Consider the following 27,769-nt stretch of genomic DNA (forward strand, 5'->3'; position numbering starts at 1 on the left):
CGAGTTCTTGAAAGCTCGGCCGTACTTGCATGTCGTGACATCGATGAAATAACGCCTGCTTTATTTTAACACATATGTGGTAAGATCTTTTAAAGAGTTATTCTGGCAGTTCAGGGAAACTTTGGCAAATATGAAATACAAATATGCACATGCTTTACAAGGTCTTTTTATTGCACATCTCATCTGTCATTTATAGATGTGACACTGATTCTCTTTTAGAGGTTTGGCAAGATATTTGACGTCTAAGGCTGAAAAACATTCTATTGGCATGGATGGTTAATTCCGAGCACTTTGGCTGCAGTAATACCGTTAGTGTCTCAGAGTCGTATTGTCATGTATCGCAGGGAATTTGTATTTGAATATTTATAGTTTCTGGAACATCTTCCATATGTGGTTATTCTACACTGAAATTTCTCAAAAACACATGTTGCACATTCTGTTTATTTAAGAAGTTGTCAATGGGAACAAGGTCTGTGTGCGTTTGTGGAATAGCTGTAAACATTAAGTATGAATCTGCGGTGTATTCCCCTCCCACCCCCCACCCCCCACCCCCCCAAAAAGTTGTTTTCTTTGGAAGGTTTGTCTGCTCAGTCAGTTCTCTTTCGAGGCCACGTTTGGGAACATCGGCCTTGACGTAGATTTGATTAAGAGTCATGGCCGATTAGCCTGACTACCAGTGTATTGCTGGCCTTCGCTTGCGCTGCAGCGGGTAAATGTGGGGGGGGGGGGGGCACGTACCAGGAAATGGGAGCTTCGCAGATTAGGACGTCAGTCTGGTGAGAGCAGAGGGCCTGCTGTGGAGTGTGCGAGTGTGTGGGGGGGGGGGCAGGTGACATCAGCAGGAGAGTGGGAAACGATCATTTCACAGGAGCGGAGGAGACAGCAGCAGCCACACACAGCACACACACGTGCGCTCGCACGAACGCACTCATACGGACAGCGTGCCCGGCAGAGGAGCTTCCGTGGTCGCCTCTATCAGGCACTGCACACTGGGGATTCTGACACACACTGTAAACAAAGCCCTGCCTGTCAACACTGGACATCAGGGCAGAGCCACAGAGCAGTACGAGCTCCGCCTCTGAGCCGCGGCTGCGACCACATCGCCGGCGGCCTTAATTGGACAGCAGGTGAGTGGAATGTCGATCTCTGTCGCCGCCGCACGAGTGCGGACGGCTGTTCCTTCTCCACTGGAACTGAAGCGCGGCTTCATTAGTTGTGTATCCGGTGGGACCACAGTAAGCTGCCTCCGCTTAGATACATTTTGCCGTTTCATTATTTCAGAGGCGTCACCCTCGTACACGAACCTGCTGCTGCTGCTTCTTCAAATTGCCCCGGGGGCGCCGGGGGGTGGGGCGGGGGTTGCGGGGGGGGGGGCTTGTCATGCCGTGTTTGTGAAGCTACTTTCCCGTGCGGCACTGCGTTCATCCTCGATGCTGTGATGCTTCACGCCTTCAAAGAGCAGAACCTGTTTGCGCTCGGTCTCCCCCAAAAGCCCAGCTTTAGAGGCAGCCAGCGGCGTGTATTTTATTTGTTTATGAGAGATATTCTGAACGAATGGGGAGAAAGCGGACTAATGACACGTACGGAAGCGAAGTTCTTGGAAAGCGCGATGGTTATATTCGCTGTAACGCATTTCGCCGTTTTATAGATTGGAGGGCAGTTAGATTGTGGGAGGAGTTGGGTCATGATTCCAAGAGGAGTTCGCAAAATAACCAACACGAGAGTCCTCTACGACAGCTAGCTGGTCAAGGGTTCCCGGTGATAGCCCTTCCACCATACTCTTCAGCTAGGTGCTTAACCTAGAGTACTCCAGTAAAATATTCAACGGTATGAATGACCAAATCACTACTGGGCTACAGAATATAAGAACTATTAATGCTTGTAGACCGTGACACAAAACAATGAACTGACAAGATAAGATGAGCTGAGCTGAGATGAGATGAGATGAGCTGAGCTGAGCTGAGATGAGATGAGATGAGATGAGATGAGATACGATAAAGCGAATTTAATTGATCCTGGGGGGGATTCTTGTGAATACAGCAGCAAGGTACGTAAAGTACAGACAAAAAGACATTTAGTGCAAAACAAGATAAGGTGCAAAGACAGCACACATTGGTCAAGCACAGACACAGAACTCACCAGAATATCCTGAAAAGGAACACTGAGGAAATAAAGCGATGTAATTAAAAATTCATTAATAGACGGTGTATGTGCAATAATTTAATAATAATAAACCAGATAGCACCCAACTTGGAATATCGCGAACATGGACAGCTTCCTGATGTGTCACGGCCGTGGTGGAGGGTGGCGATGCCAGGAGGTGGCGCTGTGGAGTCTGGTGGCAGCAAGCCGGAATGACCCGGAATAGCGTGCACCATAGTGGCCAGACGGCGTCCCATGGAGTGGACAGGCAGAATAAAACGCTCACTTTAAATTCAGGACATTGCCAATGGTAAGATGTAGTGCTCAAAATGAGCAGTGACTCTTGGGGTGGGGGGAGATTCCTTTAAAATCATGAAGAATTAGTATCCCAGACACCCTTCCCTCCAAACTACGGTTGCATGCACACGCGCGTGTCACTGGATTCAAACACATTCTTACATTAATTTGATCATTTGTATTGAACTTCAGGTAGATCGGATGAAATTAGAATAAACTTATGTTCAACAATACATTATGAATAATGCATTCTTAGAACATTCAGTGCACCTCCATAATGCATTCATTATGCATTCATAGAACATTCATAAGCAGCTTGTCAGTATGCCTTTTTAATGCTTTGCATTCATACTATTTTCAATGAACATGACATGACAGCTGTAACATACATTAACAACAAACATTATAACTGTATAATTACATAATGTTTGCTATTAATTTATATTAAAGTTATTAAGGTATGTTAGGATGTTACATGCTGCTTATGAATGTTCTATGAATGCATGCTAAAAGTGCACTGAATGTACTTTGAATGCACTATAAAGGCATTATAAAGGTGCTGTTCATGTAAAATGTTACCAGACAGACACTATAATAACTCTCGAACTGGTGGATGGTGGATGAACCATATAGGCTGAAAGGTGGAGGATATAAGGTGCATATTTTGGCTATAAGCTTTAGTTTAGCAGTGTAAAGCTGGTTTTATGAGGGCTAGAAAGGAAAGGGAAAATATCACAGACAGATCTGATCATGCACTGAGCAAAGGCAGGAGCCACGAGCCCTGAAGGGGCTGAACAGGCAGATCACACATCAGACACCTTCACCTCCTAACATCTCTATTCCCTATCGATCTCGGTTATATTTTGTTGTGATGAGATCAGTTTACAGCCTCTTAGTAAGCGATTGTTGTCAAATGCTCCAGCCTTCCGCATTATCTTCTGCTATATTTATATGATTAATAGTGTGGAGAAGTCAGCTTTGCCTACTGGATATTAGGCTGGGAAACACTGGATTCCCTTGAACAATAAAAGACCCATTTAATATAAAAGTGGATGAAAGAAAAAGATCACTAACATGAGGAAAGGAGGACAGGAAAGGGGAGATTACAAGTCCTCACCATGAACTTAAATTCTAGAACTTATCTTAGGAGATTCAAGCAATAGAGTGATTCTGAATAAACGGTATTTTTTTTACTTTCATGCGGATGCCACAAAAAAATAAAGTTTATGCAGTGATGTTTTCATACAGTGAGCTGTATCAATTTTATACATACAGTCCCCACCTGACACAATCAGAGCAGTTTGTTATGCTTCATATCAGATGTCCTGTTCATTTCAAAATGTGTTTCAGGAACACAGTTACCATGACCGAGATGCATTGGATCGGGCAGACAAAGGCTTCAAGGCCTGACAAGTTGCCAGAACCAAGATGCAGATGAATTGATGGGGAAAAACTGATTTCACATTCATCTACCTTGAGGAGATTATTATCATTGTGAGAATCACTCTGGTTAGGTTTGCAAACAGAAACGCATGTAGCACAGGGATGTGGCACAGAGATGTAGCATGGGGATGTAGCAAAGGCATGTAGCACAGGGATGTAGCAAAGGCATGTAGCACAGGGATGTAGCAAAGGCATGTAGCACAGGGATATAGCACAGGGATGTAGCACTGGCATGTAGCACAGGGATGTAGCACAGGGATGTAGCAGAGGCATGTAGCAGAGAGTAAGCTATAAATATGTCCCCCCCCCCCTTTTCAGGTTTACTGGGATGTGCTGGGACGCAAAATAAGCATTAAATTCAAATTTACATCCTTGGGATTTATAGACCATAACAAGAGAGGGCAGGAATATCGAGGTTTAGACAGGTTTACCAGGGCTGACGGAGGACAGAGCATATCAGTTTATATTGGCAAACATTAATGAGAGATAAACGGAATGAATCAAGTCACCTGACTCTGCCAGCAAATAACCAACAGGTTCAATGCAGTCAGTTTACATATATTTACACGCCTTGGAAACACTGCACTCCAGTTTAAGTGTAGCTTCAGGAACTTCAGCAAAGAAACTTCAATTCACAGGTTCAGTTCCTGAACTTCCATTTGTGATACATTTCTTAGGAGATCTTGGTGGCCTTGGTCCGGTGTTTTGCATGTACTTCGACCCACAGCTACATGCTTTAATGTGTTTATTTGAAGAGGGTGAACATGTGGTTGTCAGGAATAGGGACACGTACAATTAGATACTATATCTGGGAACGTATGAATCATCTTTGCACCATTAGTATGAGAGTCTTGTAGAGTGAAGTGAGGGTTTTGTGGCCAATGGTTCCACTACAAAGGGGAAGAAAAGATCTGAATCACAGGAGACACTTGCCAGGTGTAATGCCAGCGATCCTCAGCAAGGAGAAGATCCGGGGCTTATGAGACCGTACCATGGGAAGATGGTGGGCTTCACAGAGACGGGTGACACAAGTCTGTCACCTGTGAGTACCAGCTGTACGCTATAGCTTTGGATACTTCAGACAGCTATCAAGCTAAGTGACAGTAACTGATTATTAAAATCGAATATTCATAATGATGATGAGCATAATCAAGGTTCCAGGATTTTTATTTGTCGTTGTGTAAGAGGTTTACAAGTACAATGAAATGTATTAGTAGCCGCCACAATGACATAAACAACATACATACATACAAACATAAATATTCAACACAACAATAAACATAGTATTACATGAATACTATAGAAAATGTAAAGAAGGATTATACAAGGCTGTCGTTAGGCTCATTTTAGGGGGGGCTTTAAGCACTTCTAAAATGTTTTGTAGCTCCCTTACCCCCCAAATAAATGTGTATTTATTAGCTTAAGTCATTAATAGCTTTTCATATTACATATAAGTATGCCATCAGCCCCCCCAGCAAAGACTCAGCCCCTTATCCATTCATATATAACTACACCCCTGGGAATATATATACAGAATATATACTGTAAAGATATCCACTAGGATTACATCAATAAATACGCTGTAACGTATTGCACTGTTAATCAGCTACGACTGATCACACTTAAGCTCAAAACAAAAAACTATTGCATAACAATTTTTTTTTTTGGCGCCGCAAAGTCATAAAAGGAAGAGCTTCCGCCGTGGCAGATGTTTCCATAGCGATAGCGACACGCCTAGAGGGAGATCACAAGTGGGCCCGGCCTTGAGACGTACGTACGTCGCCATGTGTTTACGAAACAGCATAACGAGGCTGTCGCATTAGCATCGCATTTCTTACACGTTCTTACAGAGTCACACCTTGTCATTGCTGGTCCCATAAGACGGGTCGGCCCGCTGAGGTGTGCTAAGATGGGACACGAGAGGTTAAACAGCTTCATCGCTGTATACTTGTAATTCCTCGCAGTGTATACTGTGAATATCCTGCCAATGAATACCAGACAATCTTTTGTATTGCTTTCAACAGAAAAGCATTCCTCCCCTGGGGCCCCCTCTATTATATAGTTATTTTAAATTAATTATTGCACCCAGCCCCTTCACAAAAGACTCACGTTGGGCTATGATTGTGCTAACAGGCATGATATTTTCCATCCAATACTTTTGTCTTTATTTTTCCCCTGCCGCTATAGCAGTATGTGATATTTAGAAATGTGATTTACTGACTGAGGGCATTACTGTCTGACGCAGCAGCCGTAACTAGAGAATGCAGTTGAGTCCATTTTGTGTTCTGCTTGGTATGTTATACAGTCATTTTGTGCAGCTTTCTGTCACCTCTATGGGTAAACACCACATATTGTAGAGGCCTGTGGCCCCCTGCCATAGGTGCAGATAAACATCTTTAACTGGGAGGTGTCATCGGATGGCTTTATGTGGCCGTCCACGGATACATAACAGTCCTGGGTTGACAGCGGGACGCGATGGGTGATGCGCTTTCGCGTCTCCAGCCTGGAGGCTCCGCCCACCAACGGAGGGGAGAGATCAGTGGCTCTTTTTGCGTTACAGAGAGGAGCAGGACTGAGGAGATGTGAGATCAGAGACGTCCTCCAGCATGTCGAATCCTGAGAAGTGGGTCACCCTGAGTCCGGCGGAGTTCTCCCAGCTCCAGGAGTACACACAGTGTAAGTGTAACTTTCCTCAGCTGCTCTCCTCTTACTCTTAGCTTTGTGAAATCTCATAACTCTATGAGGACCATAAAATATACTTTCTCTCTACCCAATCAAAACTTTCCTCAGGCTAGCCCAAGCTGAAATAGACACATAGAAACCTCATCTTATTACATGTGTGTGAGGACCCAACAGATATAAAAATTTTGTCTTCGATACTGAAATAGATTTTAAGGAGTGTGGAAGCCTTTTGTTTTACAGTTTGTTGGGTTAGCTTTTTTTTCTTATTTTTGAGTTATTTAGAGAGTCATACTATATATAGTTTCAGCTCCTTCTCTACTAAAATAGCTTCTTTTATCATCATAAATGTTCATGGAGACATTATCAGTGCCTTATCAGTGGCATTATTGTCCAAACCAATAGCTTTGTGGAGCCTTAGTACCGGCCACTATTATTGGCCAGTGATGTGTTGGTCAGGGCCTAGCATGCATGCAAGTACTATGACAGCACAGACCAGCCTTTCATGTAACTGTACATTTCAGAGATTAAATGACAATAAACTATTTTTAATTCAGTTGAACTAACTTGAATTGAAATAACAGCTACAGCAAATTTCCATTGGATGTATCAGTCATCAATGTTTAACCTACCTGAGGTTAATTCCTGAACAATAGAAATTGCTGCCACAAACCAAAAATCTAGCTGATATCTGGATAATCTGTCTTACAGTATTTGTCTGCACTTATCCCTTCCATCCTTTCCTGTATTACATGAGTTGTTCTTGGCTCTTTTTGCCTGGACCTCAAGGGACTGCCTGCAGAGCAGTTACGGTGAAACCCAGAAGAGCCGAGAGGAATGTTTAACTTGGCCGTAACGTTCCTGACACTGATTGCTCTGCGCGTTGCAGCCGCACCGTACAGCTGTCTGACAGCAGCCATCAAGCTGCCTCTGATTGTCTCTATGCTGGAGACCGAATGAAAGGCTCGTCTATGTAATAGTGTTTCTCTGAGCTGTCTGGGTTTCGCTGAGGTACCAGCAGGTTAGGAAATTTCCCATCCCTGGAGGAGTGACTGTAAGCTTTCTTCCACTCTTAGTCCTCAACCTGCTCTCCCTCTCTCTCACACTCTCTTGCTTGCTCTCTGCTTTGTAATTATTTTTCATAATACGCATGAATTAAGCCATGAAGCATTTCACTGGTGTTCCACACTAATCCCTGTAAATAGTGCATTGACATTTCAAAGCGTTTCTGGCATTTGGCAGAGTGTTAACAATGACCATATAGCACATGCTGTGTAATTCTCCAGATATGAGGGTGAGGGTGAGTAGATCAGCCTTCACAGAGCTGCCATTGCAGCTTCCTGCTGATGGTCAGATGTCTGGAGTCTGCTATGCGTCGGACCTTCAAACTGTCACCTGTCGCTCTTCCACACATCCACGCACGGTCCTCCTCTTCTCGCCTCTCGATCGGTCCCTCGGTTACTCGTTTCGTGGGACCTTCTCATCAAGCGCTCGTTCTGGGCTTTTAGCCTGTTGTCATTTTAGTCTTTGTCTCAGTTCCCTCAAAAACCACCCTTCATTTGACATGCAGTAGACCTTCAGTTCCAGCTACTGAAGACTTCAATAACATTTAAAGTATTGATATGGTCAAATTGAACCTCTGAAATGTTCTTTAACTACCTGCTCTCCTTTGTAGAAGATAATTTATTGACACTGTTTGTATTTAGATTCCAGCAAAAAGCTGAAGGATGTTCTGCAGGAATTTTATGGTGATGGACTGCTGGCCAAGTACAATCCAGAGGAGGTAATGTGCCACTTTTAACTTAATCTGGCTGTGAATGGATTACTTATTTGGTAGGTACTGTGAACCACGTAACATTCCTTACTTTGGAATGATCGCCTTAAATTATAGCTGCTGATAAAATTGGTGATTTGATTAATTATGTAAACATTTTTACAACCACTGGCCATTTTATTAGATACACATAACCTCTGTCAGGTAGGACTGTTATTCAGTGTGATATTTCTGCACTCGTGGCCTTCCTGTTACCAGTAACGAATCCGGACATTCTGGATATTTTTTGTTCATCACACCATTGTCTGTAAAGTATAGATATTGCAGCGTGTGAAAGTGAAAATCGTGGGACACGGACCGCTCTTGAGATGCTGGATGCGCCGGATCTGGCACCAACAGCCGCGCCGCATTCAAAATCACTGCGATTTCACGTCTGAGCTGTTCCAATTGTTAGCCAAACAATACCTGCACCTCTCCACCCTTCTGTGGGCTGAATGTCCGGCTGCAGCCACGTGGTTTGCTTAGAGGAGCAGACTGTATACCTAATAAAATGACCACTATAATAAATAAAAGGTTTTTGTCAGGTTGCCATGGTGCATCCGTTATAAACGACTCAAACAAAAGTGTCTCAGCAGATACAACAACTTAACTGGATATTAGATATACTTCCATACAATATAGTCATACTTCTGCTTCCTGTCATTCATCAAACTGCTTACTTTCCTTTACCAAATGCTACGTAGAAGCAGGACATACTCAATCAGGTAACGCTCTTCGTGTGATTCATTTCGTCACCCGCTAAACCTTGTGTCAGGTACACTTTAAAATGGCCACTTTCCGATGTCGTTTTAAGGACATTGACTTCGAAGGCTTCAAGCTCTTCATGACGACCTTCTTGGAGAACGAGCTCACGGAGGCCTTCTGTCAGCAGCTTTTCCTGTCGTTCAGTGACAAGGCCGCCAAACCCAGTCCATCCGCTCCCGATAGGGCGAAAGTCACTGGTAATTATCTATCATTACTACTGTCAAAAGTATACTTATACTCTTCCTATTGATATTGGATCCTGAGTTACGCCTTCTGATGTAAAGGTGAGGGGCGGCATGGTGGTGCAGTGGTTAGCACTGTTGCCTCACACCTCTGGGACCCGGGTTCAAGTCTCCGCCTGGGTTACATGTGTGTGGAGTTTGCATGTTCTCCCCATGTCGTCGTGGGGTTTCCTCTGGGTACTCCGGTTTCCCCCCACAGTCCAAAAACATGCTGAGGCTAATTGGAGTTGCTAAATTGCCCGTAGGTGTGCATGTGTGCGTGAATGGTGTGTGAGTGTGACCTGCGATGGGCTGGCCTCCCATCCTGGGTTGTTCCCTGCCTCGTGCCCATTGCTTCCGGGATAGGCTCCGGACCCCCCGCGACCCAGTAGGATAAGCGGTTTGGAAAATGGATGGATGGATGGATATAAAGGTGACTGAATGTTATGCTCGTGATGTAGCAGTGTTTCTTAAACCAGTCATCAGAGACACCCAGAAGGTCCACATGTTTGCTCTGTCCCAGGAGCTAGGAGCTGGGTGGGAGAGCAACAATGCCGACCGTCTGGGGTTCTGGGCTGAGAAACACTGATCTACAGTATGTCTGAGCAGTAAGTGGGAGATTTTAGGATCAACAGAGCAGTGCTATATGGCAGAGATCAGACATCACATAGCAATTTAATCATGGGTTCAAACATTGGGGTAAAATACTTCTGAAAGCCTTTACACTACCATCATTGACAGTGTAATCTAATGTTTTTTTAACTGTTGTCTTGTAAGTCATACTGCCATACTCTGTTGGAAGGTCCCCAGGGGGTATTTTTAATGACTGCAGGATTTTTGGCACCCCCCCCCCCCCCCCCCCCGCCCCCAGAAAAAATAGGGCATTCATCTATTTTGTCACTACTGCAGTGTAAAATAAATTACATTTGCTCCTACTGTGGTTTGAAGGCTGCTAATGCATATTAAAGTGCTTTTGTTTTAATTTCTCAGGTATCAAACTCATCAAAGGTAATTCCACTCCTCAGAAGGGCCCTCAGTCGCTGAGGATGAATTCCCTGGACACAGTCAAACTGAAAGACATCGTATGTTACTTGTCCCTGTTGGAAGGCGGACGACCGGAAGATAAACTCGAATGTGGGTACACAACATTTATTCCTATGCTGGGTGGTATAGCACAGTGGTGCTGTGGTTTGTGCAGTTTCCTCATACCTCTAGTGACCAGGGTTTGATTCCCTGCCCTGGCTCTGCGGTTTCCCTGTGTCTGCGCCAGGACACATCTAATAGGTGGGCCCAAGATTTTCACAGAGGGCTGTTAGCCATGGTTAAAGTTGTTGGGATTGGATAAGCATATGATCTGTAGCCACGCCCCTGGGATGGACCAGGCTTATTTATTTTAGGATGAACGTTTTTATAAAAAAAATAAATAAAATACAGTGTTCTTGCTGGGTGGCGTTTGGGGGCTTATTTAGGGGGCATGGCCCACAGATGCCCCCCTCATGATGCTGACTATGTGTTCTCCCCATGTTGTCGTTGGCCATGCTGTGGGTTCTCCGGTTTCCCCCCCACAGTGCAAAAACATGCCGTAAGGTAAACTGGAGGTGCCAAGGTGTCCTTAGGTATGAATGGTGTGCATGCTCTGTGATGGGTTGACGCCCCATCCTGTGTTGTTCCCTGCTTTGTGCTCTGTGATGGGTTGGCAGCCCATCCTGGGTTGTTCCCTGCTTTGTGCTCTGGGATGTGTTGGCGGCCCATCCTGGGTTGTTCCCTGCTTTGTGCTCTGTGATGCGTTGGCGGCCCATCCTGGATTGTTCCCTGCTTTGTGCTCTGCGATGGGTTGGAGCCCCATCCTGGGTTGTTCCCTGCTTTGTGCTCTGCAATGGGTTGGAGCCCCATCCTGGGTTGTTCCCTGCTTTGTGCTCTGCGATGGGTTGGTGCCCCATCCTGGGTTGTTCCTTGCTTTGTGCTCTGCGATGGGTTGGCGGCCCATCCTGGGTTGTTCCCTGCTTTGTGCTCTGCGATGGGTTGGCGGCCCATCCTGGGTTGTTCATTGCTTTATGCTCTGCGATGGGTTGGCGCCCCATCCTGGGTTATTCCCTGTGTGGTGCCTGTTTTTACAGAATAGGCTTGGGACCCCCACATCCCTGTATAGGACAAGCGGGTACAGGAAATGAATGAATAAATTGTTATTGATGGCTCAGTGGGTTGTACTACCGCTTTGTACTTGCAGGTGTGCATCTTGCCCATGCTCTCTGTGTGTGATTTGCACATTTCTGTCAGTGTTCTGCAGATCTCCCCTGGCTCCGCCAATTCCCTCCCGCAGTACACACACATACAGTTATGTAAATGGTCACCCTAAATTGGTGTTTCCCAATCTGCTCCTCAGGGACCCACATTCGGTCCATGTTTTTACTCCCTCCAAACTCCCTGCCAGATAGTCCACATTTTTCCTACCGGAAGCTGGGAGGGAGAAAAAACGTGGACTATCTGTGGGTCCCTGAGGAGCCGATTGGGAAATGCTGCTCTAAATTGTCTGTTGTGTGCTTGCAGGCCAGAGTGCACCCCTGCCTGTATTGCACCCCTGCCTGTATTGCACCCCTGCCTGTATTGCACCCCTGCCTGTATTGCCCGGGTTGGTCTCCTGGCTCTCCTCTGTCCCTGTATTGGGTAAACAGTCAGAAAATGGATTGGTGATTTATGCTTATTTTGAATGTATTGTTAAACAAAGGGCCTTTGGGGAACCATTCAGGAATAAATGCCCATAGTTTTCTTTTCATAGATGATTAATCCATGTGATTATTTGGACTAAATATTGCATTTTTACCAAGGGCATGTTTGTCTGCATATTTCCAGCAGTAACGCTTACATTTCCAACCTTTAGCCAGAATTTCATGGATAAACCAATTTACTGAAAGACAAAATATTTGTTGAGCACAGTAAGACTGAACTTAATCCTTAATTTAGGTAATATAATTAAAAAAGTCTAGCCAGCAGATCCTTAAGGGGAATGTGCATAATTAATTCCACTTAAAAACAAAAAATAATAAATGTGTGTCCACCGCCGTCACAATGCTGTATAAACAGCGCTACCCGCTGGGCATAATTTTGCCCTGTATGGTATTTATAAATCTGCAAACTGCAGAGGAGAAACCAGCTCTTTCAACAGTGGGGGGATTAATGCCTCCAAAGGCCTTTATTGAGTTGTGTTGCCGCAGCCAATTTGTACGGCGGTGGGGAAGCGCGCGGATGGTAATAGCAGGTAGAATGGCTGGGGGGATTTTTTCTTTTATCCCAGTCGACGCATGTTGCTGATGTGTAATTTTCAGCACTAGTTTATAATGAGCCACAGGAGGCCTGATTTTGCAGGGTAGCGAAAAACTTTACCCCCCTTCACTTTTTCATCGTGTGCCTGTTTATCGTAACGAGATGCGCTTAACGACTGAATTTCACCTCCATCATTTCCGGCACCACAAATCCAAATAATTGTAATAATAATAATAATAAAACAGGTGTCCAGACGCTTGCCGACTCTCTCGCAGGTTGTAAACGACTCGTGTGAGATTTTGCCGCAGAACTGTGATCATTATTTCGCCTCTGTTTCTCTGCGTTACAAAGAGTGTATTTATTTTCGCGCGTTAATGCGCTGATAAGTGACGCTGCTCATGCTTTGTTGTCCTTAAGCATCCGTGCACATAGTGGAACTACATGAAGATTTTTTATGATAAACATTTTTTACACCCTATAATCCTCATGATTATCAGCGGAAGCTGGAATCCACCCCTCTAGCAATTTTTCGTCCTAGGAACATTTACTGAACTTTACTGAACGTTATGATTAAGATATTGATATGTTCAAAATATCTGGTTCTCCAGATGCTCCCAGAACGTTATCCTGCTTCTACGACTGCAACTACAACTAAGAATAATGATAGAGAATCAAGTGAAGGACATGAGGCAGCAGGTGGTAACGCTGATGCTTTACACCTCAGAGGTCATGAGTTCAGGACTGCATAGTGTGCTGACAGAATATAGATATGGCACGTTTGTAAAGTCATATTTTATTATAGAACAATATTTTTCAACAATAATTAAAGAATGTTAAGGTACTAATGTTATCTATTATAAAGCCAGAACCTCTGTTATAATGTAAATCGTGGAAATGACACTTCATTAACGATATAGTTCCCTGCCAACTTCGAGAAACGCTTCACATAACATTGGCTAAAGTTCCGGGAACATTTTCTGGTAGCTGGGATAACTTCGGTGTGAATATTGGGAGGAATGGTGCCAAATGTAGAACCTTACTAAAATTTGTGTTTCTTGTGGACTGTCAAACATCGCAGCAAATCTCGGCCGCTTTACCTAATTCGTGACAGTTCTGCTGCTGCCTAATGCTGCCTGTGCTGCTGTTGTAAACAGGTTATTTTAGATAGGATGTGTCTGAGCACTTCAGTGAGTCAGTGATGTGTTTATTATGAAGCCCCAGAAAGCAGAATGTCCATTCAGTGATGTCCTTGGGCACCTCATCACAACGCCACAGCTCTGCAAGTCTGACAATTAATAAAGATCCGTGGAAAATATCAGCGTTGGCGACCTTTTATCTTCAGCCCACCTGAGGGCCCACGTGAGCCTGCTGCTCATACTAGCCTATCCCGTTTCCTCTCTAGTATCTGAGCTGTCTGTTTCCATGGTGACGCAGCAGCGTCGCATAACAGCGGGCACAGCGGTGCAGCACGGGCTGTGTGAGCTACTCATCTGAGATATCAAACACCCTATTCGCCTTTTGAAGATGTCTGTTCCTCTGTGTTCCTTCTGATGTGCTGCACATGAAACTCCTCCCACTTTAAAAAAAAGTAATTTCTGCTTTAAAGTGCCGACTATGTACCTGCGGTCCTCAGGGACCAAACGGAAATTGATACAACACAAACAGCTAATGTACACTATAATATGCAATATTCTGTTTTGATCATTCAATTTAAGATATTTTGAATAAGATGTACTGCTTTCTTTTTGTTTATCTTTGTATGAAAGATAACTAAAATTATCGTTTTTTTTTTTTTTTTAATTGGTGTTATGTTTTTCTAGGCAGCCATTTTTTTTCTTAACGTTCTGTAACGTTTTTTTTTGTATAGTTATGTTCCGCCTGTATGACGCTGATGGAAACGGCTCCCTGGACAGCTCGGTAAGCTTTGCAGTCGTTCACTATCGATACTGATACCTGATCTCTCCCGTAGACTGCTGACGCTGCACCTTTCGCCTGTGACCGAATATCAATGCGCCATGATGGTAGCGAATCACAGGACTAGCAATGTATTAGTGCAGTAGTCTGGGTTTGTGAAGTTCTATAGCTGTGTTTGTGTGTTTTCTTGTCATCCACTCTCCATATTTTATTTATTTATACCATTTGCACACGGCAATGAACGTGGATCTGGTTAAATGAACTCGAAACTCATTCCTGAGTCAGCGTCACCTGACTTCGTTGGCCGTCCCTGTGGGACGAGTCGTCAACCCAAACATGTATCTTTCGTCTTCCCACATTTTTTTTCCCGTCATTCCTTCACCAAAGAAATTCCAGTTTAAAACCTGTAACTGCTGGTTTGTCTTTGCTTTAGGAATTAGAACATATAATCTCTCAGATGATGCATGTCGCCGAATATCTTGAATGGGACGTCACAGAGCTGAAGCCGGTAAGTAGAAGGTGACGCTACTATGTCCTGCATTTTACTTTATTCCGATGCCTGCGGTGGGTTGGCGCCCCGTCCTGGGGTACTCCCAGCCTTGCACGATATCTTCAGGGATGGACTCTGGACTCCCATGACCAGAGGTGGATAGTTCAGGTCCAGAAAGTAAAATTCTAGACCAAGATTTTGTTTCAGCTAGTAAGTTCAGTATAAGAAGTGACATTTACAGAGTCCTCAACTGATTGGTTGAAGCAAAATCTTGATCTAGATTTTTACTTTCTGGGCCTGAACCATCCACCTCTGACCCTTGACCCTGCATAGAACATGCGGGTATAGAAGTTGGATGGATGAATGGATGGATGGATAGTATATTGATGTTAACTAGGGTAGTGTGAGGGGTGGTAGCACTGTCAGCTCACACCAGCAGAGTTGTGGATTTGATTTCTGTTCCCATCTGTGTGTGTGGAGCTTGAAGGTTCTCTCCATTTTTTGCTGCAGTTTCCTTTGGGTGCTCAGTCTTCTTCATGCAGCCCAAGTGAGAGCAGTTGCTGAACTCGTGTCTCATTCAGTTTAACTTTGAATTTCTGGGAGAGGCACCAAACTGACAGTAACCATGTACTGGACACATTATTCTGGTAGATGGAGGCATGACTGCATGGATGGATGGATGGATGGATGGATGGATGGCTGGCTAGATAGATAGATAGATAGATAGATAGATAGATAGATAGATATAAACAGATGCTGAATATTATTTAAATGATTGCTGACTGTGGTAATTTATGTAGATCCTACAGGACATGATGCAGGAAATTGACTATGATCAGGACGGCACGGTTTCTCTTGAGGAGTGGATCCAGGGTGGCATGACAACCATCCCCCTGCTTGTGCTGCTCGGCTTGGAGACGGTGAGCTTTCTGCAAATTAAGCGAGCTGCTCCCGTACATGCATAATAGCTTATTGTACCTGATTTGACAGATGCGAGGGGTTTGTTTATTAAAGACTGACTATTTCAGATAGCGAAATAAATAATACAAGAACAAAAAAACTTGAACATGAAACAGTCTCAGTCTGTTGTTTCCCGTTTATTCTGAGCTCACTTCATGCTGAGAGGGTGATTATTTCTCAAGATCCAGATTCTGGGTGTCTTTGTGCTGTGTCACCTTTGGGATCCAGGTAGATCCACTGAATACCTGCCAGACAAAAGCCAGTAACATCAGTAATGTCAGTCCACACCTAGCTGATTGTGGTTTTTGGGAGCTATGGCACCAAACCATTTACAAGGAAGAGTTAGCCCATTTTAATCAGTAATTATAAGTAATGATAAATCAAACTCTTGATAATAATTATGTAAATTTTTGGCTATTTTTTTAGAACAGCTGATAGCAAGTTATAACAAATACTGTAACCGGATATAGTAAAATATATATATATATTTTACACGATCGACTGGTCGACTTTGTAGTCGTGTCGTCGGACTTGCGGCCGCATGTCTTGGACACTCGGGTGAAGAGAGGGGCGGAGCTGTCAACCGATCACTACCTGGTGGTGGGTTGGCTCCGCTGGTGGGGGAGGAAGCCGGCCAGGCCTGGCAGGCCCAAGCGTATAGTGAGGGTCTGCTGGGAACGTCTGGCGGAATCCCCTGTCAGGGAGAGTTTCAACTCCTACCTCCGGCAGAACATCTCCCATATCCCGGGGGAGGTGGGGGACATTGAGTCCGAATGGGCCATGTTCCGTGCCTCCATTGTGGAGGCGGCTGACCGGAGCTGCGGCCGTAAGGTGGTCGGTGCCTGTCGCGGTGGCAATCCCCGAACCCGCTGGTGGACACCGGTGGTAAGGGATGCCGTCAAGCTGAAGGAGTCCTATCGGACCTTTTTGGCCTGTGGGACTCCGGAGGCAGCTGATAGGTACCAGCGGGTCAAGCGGGATGTGGCTTCGGCGGTTGCTGAGGCAAAAACTCGGGTGTGGGAGGAGTTTGGCGAGGCCATGGAGAACGACTTCCGGACGGCTTCGAGGAGATTCTGGTCCACCATCTGCCGGCTCAGGGCGGGAAATTGGTGCAGCATCAACACTATTTATGGTGGGGATGGTGCACTGCTGACCTCAACTCGGGACGTTTTGGGTCGGTGGAAGGAATACTTCGAAGACCTCCTCAATCCCACCGACACGCCTTCCGATATGGAAGCAGAGTGTGGGGACTTGGGGGTGGACTCGCCTATTTCTGGGGCGGAGGTCACTGAGGTGGTCAAAAAGCTCCTCGGTGGCCGGGCCCCGGGGGTGGATGAGATTCGCCCGGAGTTCCTCAAGGCTCTGGATGCAGTGGGGCTGTCCTGGCTGACACACATCTGCAGCATCCCGTGGACATCGGGGGCAGTGCCTCTGGACTGGCAGACCGGGGTGGTGGTCCCCCTCTTTAAGAAGGGGGACCGGAGGGTGTGCTCCAACTATAGAGGGATCACACTCCTCAGCCTCCCTGGTAAGGTCTATTCGGGGGTCCTGGAGAGGAGGGTCCGCTGGATTGTCAAACCTCGGATTCAGGAGGAGCAGTGTGGTTTTTGCCCTGGCCGTGGAACAGTGGACCAGCTCTATACTCTCAGCAGGGTTTTGGAGGGTTCATGGGAGTTTGCCCAACCAGTCTACATGTGTTTTGTGGACTTGGAGAGGGCATTCGACCGTGTCCCTCGGGGAGTCCTGTGGGGAGTGCTCCGGGAGTATGGGGTGCCGGGCTTCCTTTTAAGGGCGGTTCGGTCCCTGTATGACCGGTGCCAGAGCCTGGTCCGCATGGGCGGCAATAAGTCGGACTTGTTTCCGGTGAGGGTTGGACTCCGTCAGGGCTGCCCTTTGTCACCGATTCTGTTCATAGTTTTAATGGACAGAATTTCTAGGCGCAGCCAGGGCGTTGAGGGTGTCCGGTTCGGTGACCTCAGGATTGGGTCTTTTTGCAGATGATGTGGTTCTGTTGGCCTCATCGGACCATGACCTTCAGCTCTCACTGGAACAGTTCACAGCCGAGTGTGAATCGGTTGGGATGAGAATCAGCACCTCCAAATCCGAGACCATGGTTCTCAGCCGGAAAAGGGTAGAGTGCTCTCTCCGGGTTGGGGATGGGGTCCTCCCCCAAGTGGAGGAGTTTAAGTATCTCGGGATCTTGTTCACGAGTGAGGGAACGATGGAGCGGGAGATCGACAGGCGGATCGGTGCGGCGTCAGCAGTGATGCAGGCGCTGCTTCGGTCTGTCATGGTGAAGAGAGAGCCGAGCCAAAAGGCAAAGCTCTCGATTTACCAGTCGATCTACGTTCCTACCCTCACCTATGGTCATGAGCTATGGGTAGTGACCGAAAGAACGAGATCGCGGGTGCAAGCGGCCGAAATGAGTTTCCTCCACAGGGTGGCTGGGCTCCCTCTAAGAGATAGGGTGAGGAGCTCAGTCATTCGGGAGGGACTCAGAGTAGAGCCGCTGCTCCTCCGCATCGAGAGGAGCCAGATGAGGTGGCTCGGGCATCTGATCAGGATGCCTCCGGGACGCCTCCCTGGGGAGGTATTCCGGGCATGTCCCACTGGGAGGAGACCCCAGGGAAGACCCAGGACACCTTGGAGAGACTATGTCTCCCGGCAGGCCTGGGAACGCCTCGGGGTCCCCCCAGAGGAGCTAGAAGAAGTGGCCGGGGAGAGGGAAGTCTGGGCTTCCCTGCTGAGACTGCTGTCCCCGCGACCCGACCCCAGAAGATGATGAATGGATGGATGGATGGATGGATGGATGGATGGATGGATGGATATTATAACACGAGCATGAGATATTTCTGCTTTTTTAATTCCTTCCCCAAAAAACTATACCACGAGGTAATTTGTTGACAATAAAAGCAGCGTAAAGTGTAGTTTATCAGTTCAGCCACAAGAGGGAAATAGTGGGCTGTGTAAAATAATCGCGAGCCTGGCAAGCGCTATGTTAATACCCAGCTAACAAACAGTTTTGTACAGGCGTATTAATTGAGGCCAATGCCCACATTTTTGTATGCGTAAATCTATATAGATTTGTTTGAATTTTGTGTAAAGCTTTGCTATAATATACTAGTGAAACTGCCCCTAAAACAGTTTCTCAACTAGTGGGTCGTGACCCGAAACTTGGGTTGCAGGAGTGTTTTCATTGGGTCCCTTAGTATGCGGTTAAAAAAACGTTCTTTTCTTCTTGTCGGAATTTTTTTTTTAAACAGTGATCCGTCAGCAACAGAGACATCGTGGCTGCACTATATTATATTACACTTTTATTGCACTATTACTGTTTTACTGGTTTACTGTACTATTTATTTATTTATTTATTGTGAAATACATTTGATTCCAAATTTTTAAAAATTATTTGGTGACTTGATGACCCAGGAAAAATATGGCTAAATCAGTTTTGAACCACCGCACTAAAATGTTTTTGAGAAACTTGAGTTTTTGGGATATGCAAGAAATGTCCACAAGGTGGAGCCTTCGCTTAAGTTTATATTTACAAGTTTTCTTTTTCAGTTTCTTTATTGTTTTTTTTCTCTTACTCGTTTTATCACAGAGTATTTTGCATCATTTTAATACTCGCATAGAATTACATATTGTTTACCAGGCTAATAGCATAATAAATAAGAACAGACAGCTACTGGAACCTGATTAGAATGGTAGTTGTTGTTAAATGTCTTCCTCAATTAACGCTGATGATGGAGTATGCTGATAGCGTATGCTATAGAAACTATAAATATTCATGCTGCATATGCTTGGCTGTTCTGTTATTTATTATTACTCTTCTTTTAAATTTGTCGTTATTCCTTGACAATGACTCCCCCCCCCCCCCCTCCCATTGATTGTGTTCATTTGTTCTGCCGTCAGAATGTGAAAGATGACGGACAGCATGTCTGGAGGCTGAAGCATTTCAACAAGCCAGCTTACTGCAACCTTTGCCTGAACATGCTGATTGGGCTGGGTAAACAGGGTCTCTGCTGCTCCTGTGAGTACGGCAGCGTTTAATCAGCCTGAAAGCATTTCACTGCCTGTATGTCAACAGGTGCCATTTTGGCCACTGTAAGACACAGTTGTGTCTCGGAAAAGCAACTGGAAATTCTCTCGAAAGTTATATAAACCCTCCCCATTATTGTTCGATATAGACCTAGATATAATTTGTTTTCTGTTTCCGTATTTTAGTCATTTCCGCCCACAAGGGGACTGGGTTTCATTCTTGTCCCTGCACTGTGTGCGTGTGTGTGTGTGTGGAGTTACCTCGTCCTAAATGTTGTTTAGTTGAGATGGTAAATTACCCAAAGTGTTTGTTTCTGTTACTGTCCCGTGATGGACTGACATGCTTTGCTGGTGCTTCTCCTGCGCTTCCTGGCTGTCTGGGACCTCGCACTGGGTTCCAGTTCTCCTGGAAAAAGCACGAATAGGTCGTGTGTTTGATTTAAAATGAACGGGCGCAGTAATGTGCATCTCGTCCCCTCGCAGTCTGCAAGTACACGGTCCACGAGCGCTGCGTAGCTAGAGCTCCGCCCTCTTGTATCAAAACTTACGTCAAGTCGAAGAAGAACACAGAGGTACGTCAGGTCCAAATGTCCAGATACACATGTGTGTGGAAAGGCAGCGTTCCCTCGAGCTAAAACCAAGGGCTCCTTCATACCAAATGCAATTAGGAACCAGTGTTTGTATTTAACATAACTAATAAGCAGCTATATAATAATCATAATAGTCTATTTTTTATGTCACTTTCTCCCCTTCAAAGGTAATGCACCACTTCTGGGTAGAAGGAAACTGTCCGACCAAATGTGACAAGTGCCACAAAAACATCAAGTGCTACCAAGGTCTCACTGGACTTCACTGTGTGTGGTGTCAAATCACTGTAAGTCGACGAAAGACCCAATCATCTCTTGATTATTTGATTGGCTAAGGGCTTGGATTTTTGTCATTTACATTTTGCATCATGCAACATCACGTTTGTATCTTCTAATGCCTTTTTAAAAGTCAGCATGTGCATGGGAGATTAGCAAATTAGAACGTATAATTAAACTATATAAATGTATGCTAGTTAGCAGTTTTTGTCAGTCACCTCATAGATAGTAGTCTTTGCAATAGCCTTGGACATATTTTCATATAGTACAAAATAGCCTTGGTTATATTTTACATAGTAGATTAACTTACTGAGAAAAGTATGTTTTAAAGCTTTATGCTAAATAAGTGATTCGTGTTAAAAATATGCAATTAGCAGTTATTGAAAAGAGAAACATTAAGTGTCCAGTTCATGAGCAGTTAATTAAAAAGTAAGTGAATTTCACAGCTGCCTTTACAAGAGGGACAGCTGACAGAAGATGAATGCGCATGTGGCGGCGAGCTGGGGCAGCCTTCGGCCAGCCCACGCCATCCCACGGCTAATTGTGGCCAATCTGGAGCGTTTATTTGGCTAGTTTTTCCTCTGCGATCTTCTGAGGCCTGGGACGCGTTTGCTCTTGAAACGGCAGCCGCGTTTCGAGAGGCTTGGGGGGGGCGGCAGGACAAGCACGTGGGCTCGCTCTCAGGATCCCGCACCAGGGGCCAGGGCCACGCAGGGGGGCTCAGAAAAGATCCGGGGGGTCCCCAGTAAACATGCCTAATTATTTTTCTCTGGCAAAGACCCTCCGAATAGCACAGCTTAACAAATGAACAAATATTCCTCTCGCTTTTCTTGCCTTTCCCTTGCTGCCAGCACAGATGGCCCCACTGTCCTCAAAGCGTATAAATTATTTGCTCCATTGCTGTGAGAAGTAATTAAGAAATAAGCGAATAAATATTTCTCCACTGTACATATTGGCATTTTGGGACTCATGATTTTCTCATAAATTTCATCAATGGTTGGTTAAAATTTCAAATTCCCTCTGTGAATTAGAAGGTTTTTCTTAACCAATAACTGAATGATTACTCTATTGTGTATGATTTACTATTACTACTATTGCAAAAACTATAATAATAATACTTGTAATTAAAATATTTGTAGTAATTATTATTAATCTTATTAATCTTGACCTTGCGGTACTTAAGTTACTTAATGAGTACATCCTAAGTAAGTTACTAAATAAGTACATGCTCTGCCAACTGGTTAAAAAAAGGACTTTTATAATATCGTCCGTCCTGTTTCATATGGTAAAGATTTTGCGCTGGGATTGACTTGGATTTTCTCCCCACAGCTCCACAATAAGTGCGCGTCCCACATGAAGCCAGAGTGTGACTGCGGCCCTCTCCGGGACCACATACTGCCCCCCACCACCATCTGCCCCGTCGTCCTGGTGAGTCGCCGTGGCGACCCTGCACTCTCTCTGTGTCTCTCCGCCACCTGAAGCTGTCCTCAGCTCTGCCAGCAGACATGAATCTTGTTGAGTTCGTCACTTTCCGACAGAGAATAGGTGGGTCACTTAATGTGTGTCATGTCATCAACCAGCCGCTAAACACGCAGCGAAATTTCAATAATCAGGAGTTAAAAGAAGAAGAGTTTCATCTTGCTACGCCTGTAATTATTCTATTCACTGGTCCTTTGCTGTAACATATTTCTGTTATTATTCATGACATTTTGTCCAGGTGTCCTGAGTGTCATTAACCGCTGTTTCCTGTGGTTTTTAGGAAACACAGGCTGTGCCGCTACCCCCCGTTGTAATTATGAATTGTTTCCCGTGGTCTACAGGAAACGCAGGCTGTGCCCGTATCCTGTCCGTCATTAAGAGCTATTTCCTGTAGTCTGCAGGAAACACAGGCTACGCCTGCTACCCTGACTGTCATTCTGATTCTGTTTCCTGCCGTCTACAGGAAACGCGAGCTACGCCTGCTACCCTGACTGTCTTTATGTGGTCAACAGGAAAGGCAGTCTACACTGAGGAAAGATTGCAGAGCAAACCAATCAGGAGGCAGAGGAAAGATGCAGCGAGCCAATTCTGTGACCGTGGATGGGCAAGGACTTCAGGTGTGGGGACCGCAGTGCAACATGCCGTAAAAGATCATTTATTATATATATAAACAACTAGCAAGTGAATGTGCCCAAAATAATAATAATAATAATAATAATACAACATAATGCTACAGTTTAATTTAATGAACAATTATAACAATTTATACTCCTGAAACGGCAAAATCCTGGATATCTTGAATGTGTTTTAATCCCCCAAAATTCTATAAAAAATATGCCTGGTGTATCGATATCGTTTTGATAGATACCCATCGAGGATTCAGCTACTCAATCAATCAGTCAAAAACAGTCAGATAATCGGAAAGTACCAACAGGGCTAACAGCCTGAATTCGGCCCGATGGGTGTCCACGCGGTCAGCCACACGTGCAGCTCGGAGGGTATGATGAATCATATCCAGGAACATCCATCTTTAATAATCAGGGTTATTATTTATAATTAGAGGAAGTAATGGATCTCTCATAACCTCTGGATAGGCCTCATTAATTCACCTGCCTCCACGGAGACAGCAGACAGAGGGAGTTAGCTGCTCCGTCTGTGTCACTAAGCAGGCTGTCACTGACCCTCACAGCCCAAGCAGCAGTGGGCGCAGACCAGCCTCTCACCATCGCCGCCTTTCAGAATAATGTTTACTGGAAGGGCTGCGTGGATTTCGCTTTTAATTGGTAGTCTGTCACGAAAGACGAATTGCGTCTTTTATTGGGAGAGTAATGCAATATTGAATTACCCCTCCTAAGTTAAATAATCAATTGTTTGAAATATGTAATGTATCATATTTCTTGGTCTCTTCGCGGAGGAGAGGGAACACCGTCCCGATACTGATGATGATGCAGGATTCGTAGGGTGAAGCGAAACGCCGGGATTTTTTCTGGAGCGCTGGCAGGTCCAAGCTCTTAGCCAGTCACCCCCGAAGCGGGGGGGGTCTTCTTTATTCGCAGATGTTTTTTAATTCACAAAAGTGTTTGTCCCACACTCCCCACCCCCCAACCCCAACACCCTCAGATCACAGCAGCAGAGGGCACCCGCCCGCTGTTGGTGTTCGTCAATCCGAAGAGCGGAGGGAAGCAGGGAGAACGGTGAGCCGGCGCTGTGGCAGGGCGGCGTGGGCGGAGTCTGTCGCGGTGTCCGGCCCGCGGTACGGCACGGGGCCAATCGCGGGAAATGGCTGATCTCTTTGGCTCGCTTCTCCTGGCCGAACCCACCTTGCTGACTCTGACCTGACCCAGCACCGCCCCTGCTGTCACCTCCCCGCGTTACCGTATTCTCAGATCCCCCCCCCCCAGACTAATTGGGTTATTACTGAATTACTGAACACATTCATTCGCCTCTTTATTACTTTATTACTCATCTGTTTAAATTATGGGATCAAAATATGACTTGGCCCAGTTGTTATAATGAAATAGAAATTAGAAGGAATTACTCTTTATAATGGCCTTTCCCCCAGGGGGATTAGCGAGATGACCTTCCCCTCTGTCCAGGGTGGGACAGGGTGACACGGAGACGTGCGCACGCCGGCCTGGCAGGGACGGCAAAGGCCATTACGGAGTGTTCAAGCTAGCTGCAGCTTTACTCATCTGGCAGGACCCTCAGAGGGTGACTTTTGCATTGCCTGGGAAAATTCCCAAGGCGTAAACATAAACCTGCGATCTGAAGAGGCAATGAAATTAAGGAGCATTCTTAGGCCTTTCTCAGTCTCTCTAGCCATCTTACTGACGTGATTATATTCCATTTTAATGTGTTGGTAGCCGGCAAGAACATTTTCCATGGGGGGCGGGTTGTGGTGAAAATTCAACTGGCAGAGGTTGTGTCTTAAATCTGAGCTTTTGAGGTGTCACATGAGGGGGGCCGGCGTTACATATGGAGTTATTTTTTCCCCCCTATTCTCTCTCATTCAGAATATACAGGAAATTCCAGTACTTGTTAAACCCCCGCCAGGTGTACAACCTCGCCAAAAACGGACCCATGCCGGGGTAAGTTCCAGGCGAACGGACGAAAGCGGAGCCTGCATCCGTCCCTTCGGGATCCCGCAGCGGGGCCTTGTGTTGTAAAGCGCGGTTCAGTACAGACCCGCCATGTGTTTACCATACTCATGCAAATGTTATTCCGCTGTTGTGCAGCATCGATATGGGACACTTTGTGCTAAGGAAGCGTCGCGTAAATTGGATATTCTGCCGAATCACAGGCTAATGCATGCATTGTTAAAAGGTGAGGCTGGACGTCAGTTGTGTCGCTGGCCGTCTTTAGCTAGCTGCCCAGACACCGCGTACGGATTGACAGGTGCATGGATGGATGGGGATGGAAGTATGCGTCCGGCGCTCACATGTGATTGCGCATACCAACGACGGTTACACTTCCCCCTTCCCCCACCCAGGGAACACACTTGGGATTGTTCAGACTTGTGGCTGTGGAACATGATCAGGTCATTAATGAGATGCGATAGCATCTTAGCCATTCACGTCGCACCGTGTGTGTTTATTACCGCTCAAAGATGTTTTCCCGACAACGCATGTTTTGAATAGACTTCTAGTGATTAATTATGGAGCAACGGTGTTTTGTTTTTCATGGTAGCTCCTAGTAAAAGCTACTTGGGGATGGGATGGGGGTGTTGGTCTATGAGGTGGATATCCTTTAATCCATAGTCATGAACATTCCCGGTCCGTACCACCGTCTACCCAATGTGTGCATGTAATGTGGCTCCTCTCCGCGGGGTTGCGGAGGTCTTGAAGGTAAAAACAGCCGTGCTCTCCTCTGTCAATTAGCGGCCATCGTAATGCAATTACGACAAATTAAGTGTTTGTTTTTTCATATTCAAATATCTCCAAAGTTGTCTTTCATGTGCGTGACCATCTGCCTTTTGTCTAATGTGGTTTGTGGTAGCTGCAAATCCCAGTCGGAGAGTAATTGAACGGCTCATTTACCCGCAATACGATGATCCAAGGCTTCCTCATTCAGTTACGGGTTTATTATTGTGAAGGAACGGAAGAAGTTGGACTGAACATGGCCCGTCTTGATCTGATTAGACTCAGAACAGGCCAGTTCTGTGAATGAGTAATTGTTATAGTAATTTGTGTCTAATTTTGCAAAATTAGAGCCTTTTGCAGATGCTTTCTAGATTAACAGTGTCTGAATAAACACAGACTTAGAGAATGAGCGGAAAAGGTATTTTTTTTGTCATTGAAAAATCTCTTTAAAAAAAGTAATGATACATAAATCGTGCAAAGAACTTTTAAACAAAGAAAAAGTACCACGACCCTGTGCTTGGTTATGAGTGGGTAGATGAAGCTAAAAGTGACTCGTTTTCTGAGATGCAGCTAATATATGCTGCCTTTCTGCTCAGTGCTCGAGTTGCGTGTAGTTCTGCTAAAATGTTCTGCAGCGGGACAAATTATTAAATTTCATTGCCATCCCAAAAAAAAAAAAAGAAAAAAAACGAAATGCTTTACACCTGAAAACTTACATTTTTCATGTTATGCTTTATAAATATTTTGTTATATTAAATATCAGTTCTTGTCCCTATATAATGAGTTGCATTAGCACTTCATGGTTAAAACTGGGATATTTTCAAAGACGAGCAAAAGTAATATTCCCTTATGTTTTAGATGTAATTTTAGGTTCATGCAAACCTGCATATTTAATTAATTCACAGCATTGAATTCAGTATAAATGCAATTTTACTTCAGTGTGAATTGTAGTTTTATGTGACGTGCCGTCGCCTAACATGTAGATAAATATCTCAATAAGTCATAATGATTTTGCCCTAACTTGTGGAACAATAAAGAATTAGAGAGCATACCAGCTTGGGCGGTCGGTGTTTCTGTACGTACAGGACATGCAGTTTTCCATGCAGTCTTATCTCATCCCCAATTCCCACACATTCAAACAAGGGGACACATGCCACTATCACAGCCCCCATTTTACAAGCTGCCAGTCACCCCAGCTGTCTGTGCAGTAAACCCCAGTCCTCCCAGTTAGCCTACACATCTATGAATGTCCTGGTTACCTTACATGCTAATGAATGTCCCCATTAGCCAACATGCTACTATGTGTCCAAGTTAGCCTGCATGCTACTGTATGTCCCAGTTAGCCTGCATGAGACTGTATGTCCCAGTTAGCCTGCATGCTACTGTATGTCCCAGTTAGCCTGCATGCTACTGTATGTCCCAGTTAGCCCACATGCTACTGTATGTCCCCCTTACACGTTGCTGTAGTTGTTTGTTGTAGTAAGTGTCTGGTTGTGTCTCTCTGATGCTTGTTTCCAATTTTAGGTTGAATTTCTTCCGAGATGTTTCTAGTTTCAGAGTCCTTGCCTGCGGTGGTGATGGCACAGTTGGGTGGATTCTTGATTGCATCGGTGAGTTAAGACTCGTTTTAACACATCATGAACTTTTTTAGTGTAAGCGGTAATGAGTGTCCACCAAACCACGCCATTAATATGCAGCATTACTTTTCATTTTAACTAAATTAAAAGTACAGAAATACAAGATGAAAAGATCCTTCTGTGAATATTTATAATTATTATTAAATTATTCATAATAGGTAAAATTCAAAAAATTCAATTGCTGTTTTATTATTTAGGAATTTTACTTATTTGACAGTTAATTCCCAGCGACTTTGTGCAAATTGGACGGAAATATGTCACAAATGTGCCAGGTCATTTAAACATTGAAAACAGGACAAACTTTTTATTAAACAATTCAATTTCTTTAACAAATTATCAGTTCCCTTTTATTTTCTAAGCTCCACATATTAATTTCATTTACACATTTACACTAAGTTTTCCTCCTAT

At 44.9% G+C, this 27,769-nt stretch overlaps 1 protein-coding gene across 5 annotated transcripts in view; it reads left to right on the forward strand.

Annotated features, from left to right (window-relative positions):
- Positions 1-765: 765 nt before the first annotated feature.
- dgkb (diacylglycerol kinase, beta) overlaps positions 766-27,769 on the forward strand; it is a 59,971-nt gene continuing 32,967 nt past the window's right edge. For 2 of the 5 annotated variants that reach the window (XR_007399956.1, XM_049026985.1), the window contains exons 1-17: positions 766-1,127; positions 6,443-6,558; positions 8,268-8,344; positions 9,079-9,099; positions 9,189-9,336; positions 10,351-10,494; positions 14,489-14,538; positions 14,969-15,043; positions 15,826-15,945; positions 19,898-20,015; positions 20,507-20,595; positions 20,781-20,897; positions 22,216-22,314; positions 22,878-22,982; positions 23,986-24,059; positions 24,879-24,953; positions 27,249-27,334. Coding sequence is in view for 4 of the 5 variants with exons in the window: in XM_049026985.1 (XP_048882942.1) it covers positions 6,489-6,558; positions 8,268-8,344; positions 9,079-9,099; positions 9,189-9,336; positions 10,351-10,494; positions 14,489-14,538; positions 14,969-15,043; positions 15,826-15,945; positions 19,898-20,015; positions 20,507-20,595; positions 20,781-20,897; positions 22,216-22,314; positions 22,878-22,982; positions 23,986-24,059; positions 24,879-24,953; positions 27,249-27,334 (1,468 nt within the window). In the remaining variant the exon portion in view is untranslated. The remainder of the gene's footprint in view (positions 1,128-6,442; positions 6,559-8,267; positions 8,345-9,078; positions 9,100-9,188; positions 9,337-10,350; positions 10,495-14,488; positions 14,539-14,968; positions 15,044-15,825; positions 15,946-19,897; positions 20,016-20,506; positions 20,596-20,780; positions 20,898-22,215; positions 22,315-22,877; positions 22,983-23,985; positions 24,060-24,878; positions 24,954-27,248; positions 27,335-27,769) is intronic. The other 3 variants (XM_049026986.1, XM_049026988.1, XM_049026989.1) reach the window with 3 other exon arrangements.

This window comes from Brienomyrus brachyistius, chromosome 9 (assembly GCF_023856365.1).
Source record: "Brienomyrus brachyistius isolate T26 chromosome 9, BBRACH_0.4, whole genome shotgun sequence".
NCBI classification, from domain to species: domain Eukaryota; kingdom Metazoa; phylum Chordata; class Actinopteri; order Osteoglossiformes; family Mormyridae; genus Brienomyrus; species Brienomyrus brachyistius.